Here is a 17,367-nt window from a genome sequence, read left to right as displayed (position 1 = left end):
TAATTTATCTTTGCTAATAAGGTATTTTTGAATTGCATCAAGCACACAACATTTCATGTGAGAAACACAAGAAAAACAATTTCATGAATTTTGTTCCAATTCCACTTATTTAATCACTTGTTAACTAAACGTCAGCTCTTTTTATATTATAAAAAGAGAGACTGTTGTGCTTTGTGAACTATTAAAAGGCTTTACAGTCAAGATTAATGATGTTTACACAATGATTTAAAGCTAATCTCTATATCAGTTATTTAAACAGAAGATTTATTTTAAAAGGGTGTGGTTTTTTCCTCCCCTGAGTTGGTCTCTTCTTCTGGTAAGAACTGCCAAGTCTGTAATTGTTCCCATATGACTGATTAGGAGCTTTATGTCAGGAGAAATCTAATCTTGCATTCTTTGTTCACTCAAAACTCCCCAGTCTGTGCATCAGGAATATAGAATAAGTGCCTCAGTTGTAGAGTGGTAGTGAGTTATTTTGTCAATTTTGTCTGACAAAAGGGTAGAGGTATATATACATATTTTAATAACAGTCTTTGGAACAGAATTCATCCTTTTCTAATCCAAATTTATAAAAATGAAAAAAAAATCACAAAAATAATCTTTTAAACACATTTTTGTCAACGTTTTGATTAAAATTGGTTCTGCTTCCAAAAATTTGGACAGGTTCTAATTGTGGTGTCCCAGGAATTCCTCCAAGACACTCCATGATGGCTTTACACACTCAAATCATAGCCTAATATAAATTAAAATGGACTCTTGTTTTCAGTTGTAGGCGGAGACTAAAAATGCTGTTCCTTGATTTCAGCTAATTAAGGACAGGAAGCAAAATCTATTCCTCAGCACTATTATCTAAAGTAGTTGTAGCTTCAAATCACCTTTTACATTCAAAATAATGAGAAGATAGAAGGGTGGAACCTTAACAATTATTCAGTAGAGTATTTCTCCCAGGGCTTCTGTCACCTACAGGAGACTGAGAAAGGTGGAGTAGTGTCTCCAGCAGGAGGAAGCAATAAGTTGGGTGAGAGAAACCACCAGAAGAATCTTGCCATTGCTTCACTATTTCTCTCTATTGCCAGAGCTCCAAATACCAAATTTCCACCTCCAGAAGGAAAATCCATGACAGCTAGTGGTGGAGCTACTTGTGCGAATGCTTATCAAGCTGAATAAAGGTTGCATAGCTCAGGCAAGTTGTACCTGTGCATGTGATTGATTTCTGCCTGCATTTTAAAAGACTCTTAATTTACAAAATGGCTAGGGATTGGGGTGAAATACCAATGCTGTAAATTACAATTTGGAATAATCCAGAGGGCAGGTTCAGTCATAGAAAGGCACTAAGTAAACGACTAACACTGGGAAATGAAGAAAGAGTAAAGGACTCAGTGACATCATACTTATACCTGTGAAAATCATTCAACTGGTTTTTTGGGGGAATTATCCAAGACTTGTCCATTGTAACAATTTTGGTCACACTGGGGAAAAAAGAAGCTGACAACAAAAATCAGAGAAGAAGAAGGATACTTTGGTGCCTATTATAATAGGCTATGTGGTAAGACTGTGGGCCTGATTCATTCACCATTTTATGCCAATGTAACTCTGCTGACACTGGCATGAAACTGGAATAACACAGTAGTGAATCAGGCACTATAATTCCTCCCTGAGGTTATTTGTGATATAAACACATGCATCAAGATTTGCTTTTGAGGTTTAAGATGTCTCCATAGCCCTTGATCAAAATTATAGCCTCAGTATGTCTGTTTTAAGGACATTTTGATCCATCTAGCTCATAAAAGAGGATTTTATTTAACGTAAAAATGTGAAGTCCTTATTGGGCCATAAGATATTGCTGCTGTTCTGATACAGACACTTCTCCTATTAGTGGAGTTTGCAGAGATACATTGTTAGATTGCTCTGTCTCTCTGGAAAAAAAAGCCAGCAGCACAGCAACACAGATGGGCACCTGGGGCACACACAGAGGCAGCAGTGACTTCCACTTGCCCCTGTGCCGTTGGCATGATCATGCATCTTCTAGCGGCAGTCCCAGTCCCCCCACCCTAGTTTTACAACTGGATACCATCATGTGTGAAGGACCTGGTTCTATTAAAGTTTTTGTTTGAAGTTGATTTTCAAAAGTATCAGAGAACATTTATTTTAATTGTTTAGAACATTGGTGCTCAAGTTTATGGCCCTGTAGGCCAGATGAGTGGCCCAATATTGGTCCCTGTGCTGGGGATTGAACCCCACGTGCCAGGATTGGGTGCCCTGGGGCCTGGCACTGCCTGTTCCTGATCCTGGGTGCTGGGATTGGGCCCTGCTGGTACTGTGTCCTCTAAAAGCCCCACACTGGGATTGGGCTCTGGGGCCCATTGTTGCATCCACATGCCAAGGGCAGGTCCTGGGGTTTAGTGATGTCCCTGCCCAGCCCTGTACACGGGTACTGTGCTTCTAATCCAGTATGCAGGGCCTTGGGTTCCTCACAGGCCTGGACATTTCAGCAGGAAAAAAGTTACACCTCTTCTTCACCACCACATTTTTGGACCCATGAGGCAGGAAACTGCGAGTTATGCAGCCATAATCAGGTTAACTTATATGAAGCAAATCTTTTAAAACATGTAACCAGCTAACCCTTTTAGCTTATGGCACTCTTGGTTTTAATGAGTATTGGAAGTCACCTGCTTGGCATGCTGAGTCAGGAGGTTCTGGAGATGTTTTCCATATAGGTTGGAGCTGTGCTGGAGTTGATTAGATCTGGGGACACTTCAGCTAACTGCATTTGGGCTGGTAACAGTTGTGCAGAGTAATCTGTAAATAGTAGAGGTCAGTTAATAATATACTAGGGTGAACCCATTTTCCCCCAGTTAAGCCAGAGTAGTTGGGCTGTATGTAGAAGTACAGATTTGCTAGGGAGGGGAAACCTAACTTCTGCTGCAGTTAGGGTATGAAGTTATAATGTAGCTATAGGAATCAGATACCCTCCATGCACCCAGACATGTGCCAGTATACTTTCTATCGCCAGCCTTCCAGAGTAAAGCCCAAAGGAAAGGGTCTGTGCCAGATTGGCAGAAGACCCCTTCTTCCAAACTTAAGGAATATATTTGCACCACTGTACAGAAGTTGCCTGAAGTTCCTAGCACCCCCAGCTTCACTTGCCTTATAAACACATCCTGTAGCATTTAATAGACAATATTTTATTTTTTTTCTATGGGCTTTTGGATCATCCTAAAGAATTTGAGAATATTTTATTCTTTGTCTAGATTTTTTCAATTGTTATCGGCAGTCTCTTGATGCAAGGATGACAGCAATTCTTCAATGAAGCAAAAGTATCCCATGCATTAATGTTTAATAAGTTTATTTGAAGTTAGATTTCCCACTCTTTTATTGTAGGTTTATAATGGTATAAATCCATGAAGGAATAATGACATAAAACCAAAGAACCTTGCAGGGACAGGAAGTAAATTCAATAGGACACAGATGATTTATATGGGAGAAGGAGGCTAGATTAGAGTACTTTGTAAGATTTATATGAGGCCATGAAATATGTTTAAATATTATTTTATTTTAAATAGAGCGCTCAGACATCTCTGATACCTAATAGACTCAAAATGTTATTTTTAGCTCTTTTTTAGGCAAGATATTCTAGTCAGTATGTTGGAAACTCCACAGTGTATAACTTTGTATCAAATTATAGTGTTGTTAGTTTTCTAAAGATTGCAAACAATGACAGTTCAGTTTAAAACAGTCCTGCTAAGGCCCTGACCATGCAACACAGTAACTTCTTGTGAAATCTCATTGACCTCATTGGAGGTTCACACAGGCAGAAGAGTTAATAGGTCAGGCTCTTTTCAAAATAAGGGCCTCAGTTGACAGGAGAGATGAGTGACTCTTTCGTGTCTTAACTTGAATCAGATGACTATTGCCACTGTGTTACTTACTCTCAAACCAATTAACATTATACTCTAAAAATACTTAATGCAAACACGCTATCAGTTCTGATAGCCTGAGTTACAGAAGTTCTTCTTGTGAAAATGCTGCCAAGTGCATGAATCGGGACAATACAGTATGTTTCATCTGCTACTAACCCTAACAGCAGCACAGTACAAAGCGAATGAGGAAATGCTTGTATAAGTGGCAAGCTCCCTTTCCCCCATTTTTATTAATATTTCCTGTACAAATCCTGTTATTAGTGTTCCCTGCAGAACCAAGCAATAATTTAGATGCTGATTAGTCTGTGAAATGCAGTGGAACTGTAACATACTTAACTCTCTTGTCAGCTCTAGAATGAGGGGGGGAGAAAAAGGGCCTCCAGCTACATTTACGATGGCAGCTGGAATATTGTAGTTTAATGAGGTGCTTTTTCAGTGCAGAGCTTTTCAGGGGCACATGCTAATGCTCAGCAGGATTTGCCATGATATTTCTTAGTAATTAAATGTAATTACATATATATCAGTTGTAGAGTTTTGCTTGACAGACATAGACAAAAGAAAACTAGGCAAACAATTCACCCTGTCAGTATTTCACGTTTGCCTTGAGTACAGTTTTCCACAGTTCTTAACTCAATAATTCAAAAAGAGACAATGGGATGTGGGTAAGAGTAGCATTCAAAGCAGGGTGAGGAAGTGGGGAGGGAGCAAAAATAACTTTGGCAAAAATGAATAATACTGTGTTTTTGGACTTCTAGACCATATTCAATCTGGTATTTAGAAACATCAATTAACATACATAAAAATGTAAGAAATGCCATACTTCATTAGATCAACGGTCCATTTAGCCCCCTATCTTGTGTCCAACAGTGACAGGAGTAGATGCTTTAGAGCAGTGGTTTTCAAACCTCCTAAAGCTACATAAACCTTTCATTATCAGGCAACCTGGCCCACCAATAGTGATGCACTGCCTTCCAGCCTGTTCTGCTACTACCCCGAATCTCTTTGTGGAACCTCTGGTGACCTATCGTGGAACCCCAGGCTTCCATGGAACAGTTTGAAAATCCGTGCTTCAGCTGGAAAGCATCTGAGCAGGGTATATCTGGAGTGACCTATCCCATGGGCAACTGGTGCCTCCAGATCCTGGGGGGGCACCAGTGGCCAATCGCCAACTTGGGGGGGTCCCCAAGCAGCCAATTGCCAACTGGGGTGGGGGGGAGTCCCTTGGCAGCAAACTGGAAGTGTCAGCGGGAAACCTGGAAGTGCCACTGGCGCTTCTCTTGGCACCCCTGCATTCTTGAGGGGGCATGGCTGTCACCTCCTACTACCCAGCTGGCGAAGGCCAATCTCAGGGGGGGCACGGCTGCCACCCCCCACTCCCCGGCCAGCAAGGGCCAATCTCGGGGGGGGGGCACGTGCCCCCTTGTGGTCCCCCTATGTTTCGCCTATGATTTATCTCCTGCTCATTACCCTCCCTCGTATCCACCACCATTGGTTTAGAGATGTCAGAGGGTATCTCTCTACATGTTCTGTTTACAAGCTACTAATAGATCTATCACTCATGAATTTGTCTAGTTCCTTTTTGCATCTGGCTGTATGTATTATCTGCCTCTACAACCTTCTGGAGTAGTGAGTTCAATAAATTAATTATGTGCTGCATAAAAGAGAACATTTTCTTCCTAATTTTAAATGTCTCCTGATAATTTCACTAGGTCCCTCCTATTATTCTGAGAGTTAGTGAATAAGCTTCCTGTTCACTTTGTCTACACCCTTTATGATTGTAGAGACCTCTATCGTATCCTCCCTCAGCCTTTTCCTTTACAAACTGAAGAGTTTTTGCCTTTTCAGTCTTTCCTGATATGGCACCTGTTTCATACCCTAGATCAGGGTACAAACTAACATCCCAAACTGTGGTACAAGACATCTCTGGGGGATACATGGGAGAAATTGTGTAATGGCAGATTTAATTTTCATTATAATAATTGGCATTTAAGGAGTTAAAATATAAAATGTATCTGGTGGGGTATGCAGGCAGCTGGGAAATCTGGAAGAAGGTACACAATAAGAAAAAATTTGGGAACCTATGCTTTAATCATTTTGGTTGCCCTTCTCTATATCTTTTTCTAATTCTGCTACATGCTTTTTGAGATGTGAAGAACAGAACTGCACACCATATACAAGATGTGGCCACACCATGGATTTAGGGGCATAATGATGCTTCCTGTTTTGTTTTCAGTGCCCGTTTTCATGACACCCAAAATTTTTATTGGCTTTTTTTTGGATGCCACTTCACTTTTTGCTGATGTCTTTAGATAAGTTTCTGCAGTGACACCAGGGTGTCTTCTCTGAATCGGAACTGCTAGGTCAGAACTCTGCATTGTGTATATATAACTGAGATTATTTTTCCCCATGTGCATGACCTTGTAATGTAGGTACATGTCACGTAATGAATGTAGAAGAATGTAAAGGAATGTAAACACCTCTCATTTGACTGATGAGGAAACTGTCACGCAGCATGTTTAAAACTGGCACTTAGAGAAAATTGCAGTTTCATCTGGAATCATAAATAGCATGTGAAATATGAAGTGGAATGCAAACGGAAAATCAAAGCTGATCAGAAAGGTCTTTTAGTGAAAAATGTACTTTGTTTTTAAAATAAAATAGAATCTAAACATTTTCAGATGAATGCAGGGGGGTTTTTTCCATCTGAAAACTAGAAACTTTTCAGTTATTAGTGTTTCAATGACAAGTCAGTGTTTTTTCCACATAAGGCAGAAAATTGTCATAATTGTTTTTGGTTAGAAACTCAATATTCTTTTGAAAAGTTTTTTGGCCAGAAAACTTTCAAGTGGGCCTACTGCTTATATTGATGAAATGACTAACTAGCTGTGAAGTCAAATTGTAGGCATTGGCTTTGAGGTCTAACCATGGAGCCAGATCTAGAGCAAGCATGCAACAAATCTATTCTGAGACCTGTTGATGAATCTACAAACACATCCAAAAAGGCAGTTGCCACTTCAAAGGATCTAAACAGAAAGGGCAAAAATTACAGAGAAAAGAAAAATATTATTACTTCCATTCCACAGATGGGACCTGAGGTACTGTAGGTGATGGTTATAATAATGACTTGCATATGCTTATGTAGAAACTGCATGGTGGAATGAAAAACATCTGGTTGACATTTTTTTTACTGAAAAGAGTTTTTAAAATTAAAATTGTGGTTTTATTAAACACTATTTGTTATGAAGAAATCCTTTTTCAATGAAACTTCATTTTTACAAAAAACAGGAAAGAAAAAAGGCTGAAAAGAAACCCACATTTTTATTTTGAACAAGTATTTCCCATTAAAGCATGAAAGCCACACCTTAATATGCTTAATATGGCACTTCTCCCTCTCTCTCTCTTTCTTCCTGTCTCTCTCTTGCCTTTGTCTCTCTTTCAATAAAAGACAGTAGTGAAAAATAACACCTGACTTTTTCCAGTGGAAAGGCCCTAAAAAGTGAGAGAGAGTGTGTGGGGGGTCCATTTTTTTCACTTGCCTCTTTTCACTGAAAAATGGGGACAAAATGAAAAAGTGAGAGAGACTGAGAGAGAGAGAGAGGTTAACAGCAAAAATAAAGCAAATGAGCAAAAAAGAAAATTTAAGTTTTAAATGACAAGTTTTATTCAAAAGGAGAAAAACGTTGATCCATTTTAGCTCATGAATCTCAGATCTGGGCCACAAGAGGAAGTCTGTCCTTCCCCCCTGTTTGTAATAAGTCATTAATTGTACAGATTACAAGAAATACATCTTTTGCCACAAAGAGATACTGCAATGAGCAAAGCTACAAACAACATCGTATGTGCCCTGCTGGTGCCTTCTAGTGGGTTACAGTGAACTACATTTTTCTGATGCCGCTCTCAAGTCATCGCAGTTATACCTGCCACTCATTCAGCTTCTTCTGTGTTGACAGCTGCTCTCTGCAACCCATTCTCCTTCCCCTGTGTTTGACTGCAGAAACCTGCAGTAGGAGCTTTTATTTGCTCTTATCGGGGCAGGAAGGAGCAGATTACTTTGTCTGATGAGATACGCTTTAGCAGGATGACTCCATTGGGGAACCCACAGGTGGTGATATCAGAGGCCAAGTCACTTAAAATATGTCACCTCATGCCCTGCACAGTCACTGCAAGTGCATTAACTGTACCCGGTGGGAGAAGGGGGAAGGGAGACAGATGAGTAATGCCTTTGTTTCCTGTATCCATTCTCAACCTAAAGAGACCACATGACTATGTGGTCATGTTTTTTTCACAGCAATAATAGCTATTTGTTGGAAAACTGATAATCAAATACAGCAGTTGACATTTTGACTATAGCCCAGAGCACAGCCACCTTCTGATCTCATTTGTAGCAAAGTATCTTTGGTGTAACTGAACTGACTGCACATTATGTGTGTGAACATAATTGCATGGCTGGGAAACCAAGCATTAGAAACAGATATGCTGAAAGAGACTTTCAGTAGAAGAATTCCCCGGTGTCTTTCCCTTCATGTTTCAGAAATATAACTGAAGCAAACATTGCAGCTTCTCCTCCAAGTCCAGTTAAAGTGAGTGGAGTTTGCACTAAATAAAGACTGCAGCGAGCCCTGAGTGGGCAGATCCTACATCAGGGGGAATCAGCCTCTTGTTTCTATCGGAGTTGCGCAGAGGCACAGCCTCTGTGGGTGTGAAACTCACTTCAGAAACAGTTGCAATATGAGGACTATTAATTATCTGTTTCGCTATTCTTATTCCTGAGCTTCACAAGCGGTCTTTGATTTATAAAAATCAGATCAGGAAGTTTTCTCTTCCTGAAAACTCTGAAGAAAGTCAGACTGCTGTATTTGAAGCCTTTATTTACTTGGAGAGACTGAAGTGCAGTTTAGCCCACGTGGCCTTAGAGTCACTGTTTCTAAATATTATTAAAAAATGGTAGTGGCTAGTTAATAACAGCCTTTCCTCAGCACAAGTTTGAGATCCTTCAACAATACTTTTAAGTGCAGCCAGTTTATAGTATCTTGGGTATGTACATATATGTCCTAGCTCCTCAAAGCCATTTCTAATATACTACTTAAAATCAGGATTTGTTGATAAATGACTTATAAATAGACTAGATTTTTGTCAGCTAATTAGACCAGCATAGAGTTGAAAATTGCCATAAGTTTTGATTTGAAACCTAACACAACAATGTATATGTGATGGAGCAACTTAAAAACACTTACAAATAAAAAAGTGGCACAGAACCTGTATGGGAGAAATATCAAATACAAATGTCCTGCATTTCCGTTCACTGAATGTGGAGCCACCTGATCAAAACAACTCGCCACACTATTAAGTATGGGTCGCCACACTATTAAGTACAGTGTAATTGCATTCCTATTAAGTATGGGTCAACATTTTTTCTGTTTCTAAGGCCCCTGGCAAACATTATCCTTAAGACATGATTAACCAGTTAATCACGTCTTAAGTAGTAGCTCTGCCACACATTCAAGCAATTGATGGTGTGATAATATAGGGAATAAGCCACAAAATTATTGCATAAAATGTGTATATTAATTTTGTAGCTGGAAGCATTGAATGTGTGACCAGTTCACTCTTAGGCCTGGCAGTCCCAGTCAGCTGATTGGCGTTCCCAGGCTTGGGAGTGCACCAAAGCCCTTCAAGAATCTGGTCCAAAGTCAAGAAGGGCCAGTCAACTGATAGACTGATCAGTTGACTGGTGCTTCCAGCCACAGGCCTGCTGGGCACCCAGCTTGATACTTGTCAGTGCATGGGGAGCTCAGGATCACAACAGGGAAGCGGTTGTCAACTGGGGGTACTTGGAAAGGTGCTAGGAGGTACGTGTGGGTAGGCAGAGATGGAGTGCCACCACCCACCACCCCACACTGTGCCTCGCAGGGGCAGGGGAGAGGGCAGCGGCTCCCACCTGTGGGCCACACAGGTGCTGCCTGACCAGCCAGATGCTGGGGAGGAAGGGAAAGCTCTCATGCGTCCCTCCCCACTCTGTGTCTGGCTGCCCCCTCCCTTCCCCCCCTGCTCTGCATCTGGCCACTGCCACCAGTGTACACTCCTTAAAAACATTGAAAACCCCTGTGATAGGACAATAGGATATGATCCACAGTCTCACTTCCTGCCATACACATGTGGCTTGGAAAGAGGCATGATAGTTGGACTCATGAATCAGATCCCATCTCGCCTTTAACTGAACCTAAAATAAGCATGAAAGATTATAGATGGAATCTCGATTCTGGATCAGCCAAGGAGGGTTTGCTACTGACTCCAATGCAGTATGAGGATTTTTATCTGTTCGTATAAATCAGCTCCAATATTTATGATTTATGATTTAAGTCTTCAATTCTATCAAGGAGAATTAGCACCAAAATGCTATCTCATGTCCTCCCTGCTGAATCCAGGACTGCTGGCCAAGAAACAAACCCTACTCACTTGCTCCTACTCTCTGCATAACTTAGTCTTGCAATTAGGCACTGGAAGTGGCTTAGAGAGGTGTTGGGATGCCCTTTGGCTGGAACATACATTCAGGGCCCCTTTAAGCCATAACCACTGCTTAATTGTGGAAGATGCATGCAGAACATGATTGGATGGTGCTAGAACAGCAATTCTCATTTGGGATGTCAGGGTTCACATACTGAACCCAGAGATTTCAAATAGGAAACCATAGTATCAAAAATATTTTGACCTATTGCAGTCTTTTGGAGTTTTTTTGCAACAGAATAATTACTCTGTTATTTTTTCAGTCAAGAAATAAGTGAAAACCAAGAGCTGGCATTTTCTGAGGTGTACCTTGAGTCTAACAATGGGTGCCTTGAGTCTAACCAAGTCATGAACCACTAGGCTAGATTCTTGGGGTTTGGCCCTGGCTCAGTTAGGGAAGCCAGTATATATGGTAAAGAGAAATTTAGTAAATAAATCAAATTGCTTACCTTAAGTGAGTTTACAGAGGCTTAGAAGTTCAAACCAAATCACCACAAGAATGCACACATACAGATTTCTATTGTTCATTTAGCATTTTGGTAAGGAGCCAGAGATCTTTGGTTTTGTTTAGTTCACATAATTATATTCCTTTCACCCTATTCCCTGCCTTTTCATCCCACAATTTATCTATTGGCTCATAGCTTTTCTCTATGGGAAATTATAGGTATAATTTGGGACTGAGTACCCTTCTCTGAATCGGACTTACATTGCTTTCCAAGCTACATTGGGAAAAAGAACTCTTCAATTTCATCCACATGGGTATAACTCTATAGCAATAGTACTCTAATTATACAGTATAATTCTTCCAGTAAATTTCCCTGGGTACAGTAGCTCTCTGCTGTTCACTGCTGCATTTTGTTCTGCACCCCTTTGCTCTTCTTGCTTATCATAAAATCTGTCTCTTACCTCTGGCTCATCTCTGGTTTCTGCTTCTGCTTCTGTTGCCATGCAGCTGAATGATTCTTGGCAGTCCTATGATGATGTTGCTGTCAGGCTGCCTGGTCACCTAGCTCTAACTACTACTATTTTTTTCCTCCCCCTATATCAAATGTACCAGTTTTCTTTTCTCCTTCAGTTCTGATTCAGCTGTAACTTCTCCATTTTCATAATCCTCTCTTTGCCCATACAGTAAGAATTAAGTTTATGTCTGCCTTCTACCTCCAAACTGTCCACTAGCTCTACTTCATCTCCCTGGCTCTAGTTCTCCTTATTTTCCCCCTCTTGTGCTTCATTTTTTCACTATCTTCTGGCATGCTCCTTTCAAAATACAAGCATGCCTTGTTCTCTCCATCTTCTAAAAAAGCATCTTTGACTCCAACTAGTTCTCCAGCTGTCATTTCTTTTGCTTCCTTCCCTTTACTCTTTAATTCACTGAATACTGCCCTCAACAACTGCTTTGAATTTGTCTTCCTCAGCTCCACGGTGGATATTCTCAAGGCTGGTATTGGATCTCTCCATTTCACTGTCGTTTCATAGTCTTAATTTGTACATTCTTAAATTTTGACAATGCAACTCTGCTAGGCATTTGGCACTGTGTCTAGATATACAGGTAAATCATGTTCATATGACTGACTGCTAGGTAAGTGCTGCTGTGAATAAGACAAACAGGAAAGTTTAGCAGCACTGTCCAGTGCTGGCAGGTTTAATGTGATCCTGTTGAGAAGAAATTTTATAAGTGCAATCTTTCCTGATAAGAGCTGTACAAGCCTTAAGGAAATACATATGAAACCAGGCAAACCTTATTGCAGGTGTTATTCCCAATCTAAATTTCAGCTTTAGTTTGCTGATAAGCCCATGAATCTAGACAGGTTGGGGGTCTCAGAAAGATACGTGTCAAAAGTAAGCTTTTGCTGTGTTTTGAGGTCAGGATTCATTCAAATTCCAGGTTCAAAATCCAGGGTCCTGATTCTGCAAATCTTGTCATGAAAAACTCCAAGCAATGTCTGACATCTTTCTTGCATATATAAAATAATAATCATCACCACAACAACGTTTCCTTTTGCATGTTCCATCTTTAGATCTCAAAGTGCTTTACAAAGAAGAGTGGGTATCACTATCTGTATTTACAAACAGGAAAATCAGGGAGATAAGAATTTACTCAAGGTCACATAACAGGTCACATAATAGGTCAATTGGAGGAACAAGCCATATGACTTCTAGAATGGTAGCCTATCTGCTCTGTTATGCTACATCCTCCTTAAGTAATTAATTCTAATATTTATTATCTGTTTTGATTTGTTCTCCATAACATGGGATGTTAGTAGTGTTAACAGCAGGAGATCTATTTTAGGAAGAACTACAGTGACTCATTAATGTTTGCCAGGTGTTTTGATAACAACAGTGAGGGATACTCTAGAAAATACCTTCAAATACATAAATAAATCCTGACTGATACATTAATCTCTTTCCCATCTCTTCTCTCTGTCCTTCTCTCTCTCTCTCTCTAGCAGGAAAGATGATTGGGGGTGTCCATGGGGATGTATTGGTCTCACTGTATTTTAGTGTCATTTGTTCTAGAACTTTATAATTACTCAGCAGCAAAATCATTCAGTAACTGGTAGATCATTCCCAAGAAATGAAGACTCACTTTCTGACTATTAACAGTATGCAAGCTTTTGACTCCATTAGAAAGGCAATGCATTCTCATACAACAGGGGATAAACTGATTACCAATAGGGGTTAAGAATTTTTTTTCTCTTCTACTATATATGTTATCATGATTGAGTAGCTAGGTTACTGAAAGTATTTACTTTATTGTAGAAACAGTAGTGGCCTTTTCTGGCATCACAGCAGTCTTCTATAAATAAACTGACAGAATCGTGCAATAAGGAAATTCCCCATGATCACATCTGAACCTAAGTCAGTGTGCTAGCATTAAACCTTGAAACAGCAAAATTACATGTGAATATATTCTAGATTACTTGGTAATTGTATGTGAAATTCAAGATGCTCTGTAGCAATATCATTATTTTCTATTATGTTAGATTAATCCATTGTTTTGAAATCATTAATTATTATTTTTCAATTTCCAGTAGTGCCAGTCATGTGTTACATGTTTCAAACAGAAAAAAGAAGTTCCAGTCACAAATGGGTTACAATAAAAAGTTTTTTTTTATTGATTTTTAACAGAGTTTATCACCCAGATGTACACAGGGTTCTTAAGGAGAGCTGCTGAGTGTTGAGCTCTTTTGACTATCTGGCCAAAGCACTTATGAACCTCAAAGACTTTTTTTCACTTAACTCTCATTTCTAATTTCCCTAGAAATCAATAGGAGAGAGGTGCCTGACTGCTTTTGATGACTTGGCCATAAAGGCAGGACTGGGTAAAGATACAAATCTGTAGAGTTATTTCTTGCTGAGTGGTGCTATGGTCTTCAATGTTTATCCCTAAGACACTTTTTTGCCCTTTTTTTCTAATTCTTCCCTTTCCCTTTTATAGAAAGAGATGAGAAGAGAACGAACAGCTCACAAGGAGAAGTAAGTTAGAAACATTTTTAAAACACTATTATTTAACACTCATTTTGAAATATATTAATACTTACCTTGCTGGCATATACAGTTGTTTATAATGGCCCAACCTCTAGCTATCAGCTCTGTACACGTTCCTATTCCTCTTTCAATTCTGGTCAACTTATTCATTACTCTCCATTAAGGCTGATGTAGCAAGAGCAAATTCTATTCAGTAGTACTGGTGAGTAGTAGGGGTGTGCAAACTGGGCCCTATTCTATTTGGATTCAGCCTGAATCGGGGACAGTGATTTGATTTGTTGTTTTGGATCACTGTCCCTGATTTTATTTGGCCTAATCTGAATCTGAAGAGTCAATGCCGATTCAAGGAATCAGCGATTTGGACATAGACACAGCTTTACAAGTTTTTCATACGTACCTTGAGGTAGCAGGTGTGTCTCATGATCGCGGAGATGCTGGAGCGCATGGAGCATCCCACAGGAATGCGGGTGGGGGCGGGCTACTCAGTGATGAACCCAGAAGTGGATTGGAAGTACTGCTCATCCACTTCTGGGTCTACCAGGGAGTGCAGCTCAGTGATTGGCTGCAGGGGGACCCCAGTGCCTTCCCAAACCCAGGAGACACCAGTTGCCAACCTGCGGAGAGGGGCGGAAGGGGGCTCTCTGGCAAACCCAGATGTGAACCAGAAGTGCTTCTGGTCCATTTCCGGGTTTGCTGCTGAGCACGCTGAGGAGCCCCCCATGCTTCTGTGGGACACTCCAGGTGCCCCAGCATCTCAGCATTCATGAGCCCCTGCTACCTAGAGGTATGTAGAAAACATTTAAAGCTGTGTATACATCTGAATTGCTGAATCTATTCAGGGGGTTCCGATTTGATTCGGATAGATTAAAGGGTCCTCTGATTTGATTCGGATTCAGACATTCAGCTACCTAATCTGCGGAATGGAATCAGGGACTGAAGCGTCTCACAACCCTAGTGAGTATAGGGATAACAGGTTTGTTTTAGCCCTTGTGCCATTGCTACAAATGGTGCAGGGCCTAGACCTGATGCCCATTAAAATCAAGGGTAATCTTATCAGTGTTATATTAAACCTTAACTATACAACCTTTCTCAAGGTTAGCTTCCCTTTTCATGTCTCTTCCCCCCCAGCTTCACTTTCTCTTTCACTGGTGTTTTTGAGAAGCAGTCATTGCTTTAAATAGCAATAGGCAGCATTGATTGTTTCCAATTTGGGTCCAAATACAGATTTAGAAAGGCTTACTGGCATGAAGATCAATGTCTCATCACACAATGAGTATAAATAATTCTCTTTGAATACAACAGATCTTTTATTCATAAACAACATATTCCATCCATTATGCTAAAATAAGGTAATAGTCTTGTCCATGTTTATGAGAAAGTGTTTTGTTTCTGAAAATGAACTTAAACTAATTTCTAATGAATGACTAAACCTCTTAAAGAACGTATTATATACAATATTCACGTACCCAGAGAAATGCAGTGAGTTCTTTATAGTGAATATTTAAAAAAATATTAATTTCCATTATATTATTATGAGTAAATATGAAGCTAACTAGAAGAAAGAGCAGATCTCTTAAGTTTAGTTTATGTAGATTTTATACCCATATATCTGTTAGGGTTCATATTTTATCCAAATACTTGTATCTTAAATTACTTCTAATATGATGCATTATAGCTTACTATCCTTCTTATTTGGAAAAAAAGCTATGAAATAAACATCTTGATATGTGTGTAACTACATTCATTTTAGGGGATTTGTACTGTTTTACTTACAGGGTTATCATTATATTATAATATACTGTGAACTAGAATGGTAGACCATTTGTAAAAAACAGTTTTAGGGTTGTACTAATCTTAATAATGTCAGTGCAACTCTTTTAAATAAAATCCATTTTAGGGCATGTGTAACAGAGCACAGAGTGCTCTGTTACTCCTAGGGATGTGGGCTGCAACCAGGCAGCCTGCAGCTGGCTGTTATCCCAATTAGACAATGATGCTTGCTTGGGGAACAGAGGCCAGCTGCTATATATAAGGGCTGGGCCCTGAACAGCAGGGGCAGCAGTCTGCTGCTAGGAGCCAGAGAGACACCACTGGCTGAGCTGCTGCTCAGTACAACTCAGAGGAGCTATTGGGGATGGCTGGAGGCTCCTGGTCCCGGGCATGACCGGAAACTGCACCCTGCCAGGAAAGGGTGGCCTGGTGGGACTGTCTGTGGCAGGACAGTCCCCCAGAAATGCCAGGCCAATTACCTCCACAGTGAAAGATGGGTAGGGGCAGCTGGTAACCCCAGCCCCAGGTCCCTGGTGGGTAGTTAGATCAATGCAGGGGGAGCCCAGGCTTACTGCAAGTACTGAAGCAGGGGCCAGGTCAGGAAGAGGGACCTGAGGCAATGCCCAGACTCACAATGGAGTCTGAGGTCCGATTAGGGGGGTGGGGCCCTGAGTCTTGGGCAGCTGGGAGAAGCTCCCAGAGAAAGGGATAAAGGGTAATAGCTCAGAGAGCAAGTAGGATGGGGCTTGGAGCCCTAGTCCCATAGTTAGGGACTTATAGGCCCAGGGAAGGGACTTGGAGCCCAGGGAAGAGGCTTGTAGGCCCATAAAGGGACTTGGATCCCAAGGGCAGGGCTTGGAGCCTGAGGATGGGGCTTGGAGTTCAGAGAGAGGCTTGAAGCCAGGAGACAGGACTTGGAGCCTAAGGATGGGGCTTGAAGGCCCAGAGAGGAGCTTGGAGCCCAGTAGGAATATGATAAGGCCAGGCGTTAGGCCATGAAACATCTGTGAGGCATGGGACATGATAAGGGAAGGTCAGAGTCATGTACATAGGCCCTTATCATCACGGCAGGTAAAGGGGAAGCCTCCCATCTGATTAACATTACACAATCAAGAACATCAAGGCACGGCAGGAAAGATGGGCGGAAGCAAGTGGGTGGGCCTATGTTGAGACTGGCCCTGAGACATCCACTTGTTACAGCATGTCATTTATATGTTTATATTTATTATTTTGGGGGTGAATGAAGCCATTGGAAAGTATGTGTGTTGGAGGGCATCTCTCTAGTCTGTGATGAATGTCAGCGTTCATTTTTACTAGCAGGAATTTCTCAGAGCTCTCTAGCCAGGGGGCACTACAGGTCTGCTCCGTGGGTCAACTCCACTCTTAGAGAGCCCATTACTTGACAGCCTGTCCACTCCCCTGCCTGGGGGCTGTCAATAGGCACTGGAGCTCTTAAATTACCATGTGTGTAGCCTAAATGGGATGTGTGGATAAGTGGGGCTGTGGACAGCCTCCCAGCCACCAGTTTCCAACTTCATGGCTTTTAAATTGCAAAACTGGTTGCATTTAAGGGCTATGGGCTGGCAAACTGCACCAGGGAGAGCTTTCCCAGCCCTGGCTTTCAGTCACCCCAACTTCAAAATTGCCACCCACGTCACTCAAGTGAGTCCACTACCATGAACCC

At 41.0% G+C, this 17,367-nt stretch overlaps 1 protein-coding gene across 2 annotated transcripts in view; it reads left to right on the top strand.

Annotated features, from left to right (window-relative positions):
* Positions 1-17,367, top strand: part of PPP1R1C (protein phosphatase 1 regulatory inhibitor subunit 1C) — a 97,259-nt gene that overhangs the window by 25,721 nt on the left and 54,171 nt on the right. For both annotated transcript variants that reach the window (XM_090041243.1, XM_090041242.1), the window contains exon 3: positions 13,864-13,901. In XM_090041243.1, the coding sequence (XP_089897369.1) occupies positions 13,864-13,901 (38 nt within the window). The remainder of the gene's footprint in view (positions 1-13,863; positions 13,902-17,367) is intronic.

This window comes from Crocodylus siamensis, chromosome 4 (genome assembly GCF_052110815.1).
Source record: "Crocodylus siamensis isolate JL-2025a chromosome 4, ASM5211081v1, whole genome shotgun sequence".
Lineage (NCBI taxonomy): Eukaryota > Metazoa > Chordata > Crocodylia > Crocodylidae > Crocodylus > Crocodylus siamensis.
Note: the sequence above shows the minus strand (reverse complement) of the source record. Positions and strands in the feature narration are given on the sequence as shown.